The 4,292-nt window shown below is 40.8% G+C and overlaps 1 protein-coding gene across 1 annotated transcript in view; it reads left to right on the top strand.

Annotated features, from left to right (window-relative positions):
• The window catches only part of LOC122246194 (roundabout homolog 1), a 42,216-nt gene extending 38,130 nt beyond the window's left edge, over window positions 1–4,086 (top strand). The window contains 2 exon segments of the mRNA XM_086551224.1: window positions 790–972; window positions 1,411–4,086. Coding sequence (XP_086407350.1) covers window positions 790–972; window positions 1,411–2,046 — 819 coding nt within the window. The 3' untranslated portion in view covers window positions 2,047–4,086.
• Window positions 4,087–4,292: the final 206 nt, after the last annotated feature.

Raw genomic sequence — 4,292 nt, 5'->3', positions numbered from 1 at the left:
TATCATATGTATATGGTATACATACATATACACATTCACACACACACACACCACAACCACACAACACACAACACCCGCACCACATACACATTACACCCACCCACCCCACCCAACACCACCCACAAACCCCCCACACACACACCACACATACACCCAACAACACCCCCCCACACACACCAAACACACCACACACACACACATACACACACACACACACACACACACACACACACCACCAGACCACAACACACAACACACCACACAACACACACACACAACACACAACAACACACCCACCCATACACACACACCACACACACACATATATAAATATATATATATATATATATTATAAAATTTTATATTATATTATATTATATAATATACACACACACTCAAAAAACACACAAACACACACAACACACCACATACACACACACAACACACACACCCACACACACAAACACACACACACACCCATACACACACACACACCCACACACACCCATACACACAAAGTCACACACACACACGCACACATACACATACACCCACACACACACACACACACACACACACACACACACACACACACACACACACACACACATACACACACACACACACGCACACATATATATATATAAATATATACATATATATGTATTTATTTATATATACACACACACACAAACACACAAACACTCACGCACATTAAAATAAAACATACACACACCTCTCGTTTCCTCTCTTTACCTCGCCCCGTCTCACACCATTTTCCCCTTCCAGCCTCACGGTATAGTTCAGCGTGGGTACATACCCCCATGGGAACAGTACGCCCCCCCTCCTCTGCCGGAGAACCCGCCCCCGGAACACCCACAGCAGCACCTCTCCCCCCACGCCCAGTTCCCCAACCATCACACCCAGTGGAGACACCAGTCGCCTATGGTTAACAGGGCCCTCAATCGACAGGTATGTATGTTTACGTGATTGCATCTGTAATTATAGGATGGTTCTCTTGTTTCTTGTTTTTTTTAGAGGAGATATTGTGATTTTGATATATTGTTGGGAAAGGAATTGTTGTGGTCTAATGTAGTGAAGCGTTTATTAGTAAATATTTCACAGAAGGGGGGTATATCCACGATTAGAAGATAAGAGAGCTTGGTACATGTTTAATTTTATTTTTTGGTCTCTCCTCCATATCAGACTGTACCGTTTTCTGTGGATCTTTCTATATAAACAGGAAATTAGTATCTTAGCATAGACTGAAACAAAAACTAGTTTTAGTTTTTTCTCTTTGGTGATAAGAATATTCAACAGAATTTATCTTTGAAGTGGAAGATATTATTAGTGTTTTTTTTTTTATCGCATCACTGTTGTTCTTGTCGTTCAAAAGCCCTGTGCCCGCAGGTCTACTCAACCGGATCCCTGCCACGGCATCTGAACAAGGTGAAAGCCAGCCCCATCATCCCCAAACGGGGCGTCAACACAGGCGACTTCGACATTGCCGGCGACCCCCTGCCCCCGCCCCCACCCCCCATGGAGATGCCAGGGACACCCCCCCTCCGCCGAGACCCCAACGACCCCCTCCCCGTCACCACGAGCGTCGGCCTCCAAGGTCTGCAGGGGCTGAGCGGGTCGCGCATGATGGGCGCGCCTGGAGCCCCGAGAATCAACCGCGACTACAGCCCCGGGAGGCTCCCTGACATGTACGGCGGGAGCTCCATCTACCAGGGCCCCATCGACGAGGAGGACGAGAGCGACTGCCCCTACAACGAGGGCAGCGCCATGTACACCGACCACAGCGCTGTCTACGAGTCCACGTCCGCCTTCTACGGGAGCATGGGGGACAAGGCCTTCGACGCTGACCGCACCAACCCGTTGCTGATTCCGCAGGGCAATCACCTCGGTCCTCAGCAGAGTCCACAGACCCACACGCTGCACCAGATGAACGGACTTAGGGAACGCGGCGCCCAGTACGGCCCGCCCCCTGTCTCGGAGGCTCACAAACAACCGGTAACACAGTCACACCCAGCTTCCCGGTAACCTGGACGAGAAGAGAATTACCTTTTGAATACACCCAATAGGATTATGATATTAAGATTATTATATAATAATGAGACTGACAGGCCCCGAGTGAATGCCTCAAAGGACGGATAAACACTGAACTAAACAAGGTACTCCTCCCACGTACCAATGAATTTCAGGAAAACTGGGACTGAAAGGGCTTCAAATCATACGGCATTATTCCATGTAATCAAGTGTTTGATGCGAAAACATCTCTGTCTACTTACTTAACCTTTTACTAAAAGATGTCTGCCAGTCTGTGGGCTAAGTTGTGTCATGTGTGTTCACCCAGTGTTTCAAGTGTTATAGTAAGTGTTGAGTATGGTTACTGCAATACAGTGTATGCATCATATGCCTCCTAGATTATGGAAATACAGCTATTATAGGACAGACATTATCTAGTCTGATATTATATTGCTCTTGTAACGTTTGCCTGAATATTTTAAAGCAGAAAAAAAAGTGTTTAATGGGAAAAAAATCCTGATGATTCTTTTGTGCATACATATTGATCATTATCAGTGGAAATTGAGAGAGAAGAAGGAGTATATTACTTGCATTCTCTAATACATTTAATGAGTGAAGGAAATGTCTTAATGAACATGAAAATGCAAGAGACAAAAAAAAAAAAAAAAAACATTTTATCTCTACATACTACATTACTGTCTGTAAGGGATATGTAGTGACCACATTTATTTAAAAAAACAAAACTGAATAAAGATGTTTTGAGTCAGATGTACAGTGAACCTGTTAGTGGTGTAATAGATGCTTGCAGGTAATCATACTTATGTGTGGAAAAAAAAAAATAGAAAGTGTGTATCGTAGCACTTTTTTTTTATTAAATAATTTAGGTGAACAAGTTATCATGAGTCATTTCATGGGAAGCTCTTCCTATAAAGATAATTATACTGAAAATGAGACTCCTACTATAGCATGTGCTCATGAAAATTGTATAGACATGTGTATATGTTGCCTAAAAGTAATGATTGTCTCTTGGCATGTTAGATAATCTGTCATAGTGTCATGTGCTGAATAACTAGATATAATAATCAGAGCGTCTATTTGGCACGGATGACGATATCTAGTAATATCCGAGTGGTGGCTAAACAGGTTGCAAATGTTCAGTATCCGATACGCTGATCAATATCATTGCACTGTTGGTGGTCACGTGTACACCTATATATGGCATCAGATACCTATGCCCAGTGTACTGCTAAGAAGATTGGGAATAGAATCAGTTTTATGCTGTGAAGCACATATCTAACTTGTGATAGAGAATATTACTCACATTTAGATTTTTTATTTCATCTCTCATGGAAAACTGAACTTTTGTTGATAATTAGTGGTTAGAGGAATCAGCACTTTTTGTAAATATATTTTTTCAAACTAACATAATTCATATATGCACAAACACAGACATTTATACAGTATACATATACGTATATCCAGTACATAAGGTGACACATTATACAGACAAAGGAAGAAATAATTTTTTTTCTTTATATTCGGTCTGTTTCTTGAGAAAAAAAAATTCTCAAAGAATGATGGAATTTTGTCCATAAATATATTCCCAATTAAGATGGAAAAAAATGTAAGAACTGAAATTCACATTATTTTTATGTGAGTGACGGTGAGACAGCTAGTCGAGTGTGAGTTCTAACAATGAATTATACATATCTCCTAATACTCCTTATATTCCTAAATGTCATATCTTGGTAACATTGTGCTAATGAACTAGTGTATATAATATAATCTTAAATTGTGTTTTAACAAGAAATGAGGTCTATGAACATTTTTGTTTTTTGCCCAGGTCAAATTTTGCCTTTTTTTATATATATACTCACTTGGGTATAGCAGAGAAGGTTAACTTTATTCATATATGCAACCATTTCTGAAGAAAAAAATCCATAGTTAATGAGTTTTGACGACTCAGAAATCTCTCTCCCAACCCGTCATGCTAATTAATGCATCTATCTATATCCCAGCGTCTCAGCTATCCACATTAAACCCTACAGATATTATACGTTGCAGGAATTAAAACAATAACGATAACAAACCAGATATGTAAATACATGTCCCCTTAAGCTATTTAATTTCATATTCCAATCTAATAAGTCTTAAGCCCCAACAAGCTATCCTATGGAGTGCTAATCTGGCTAGCACTTGTACAGCCATTCAGTTGGAAGGCTCTCCTAACTTGTTCCAGTATAGAGGAACGTAAGGAAATT

This window comes from Penaeus japonicus, unplaced genomic scaffold, assembly GCF_977035675.1.
Source record: "Penaeus japonicus unplaced genomic scaffold, GWHDUDI00000001_assembly GWHDUDI00000024, whole genome shotgun sequence".
In the NCBI taxonomy this organism is placed as follows: domain Eukaryota; kingdom Metazoa; phylum Arthropoda; class Malacostraca; order Decapoda; family Penaeidae; genus Penaeus; species Penaeus japonicus.
This window is presented reverse-complemented; position numbering and strand designations above follow the sequence as displayed.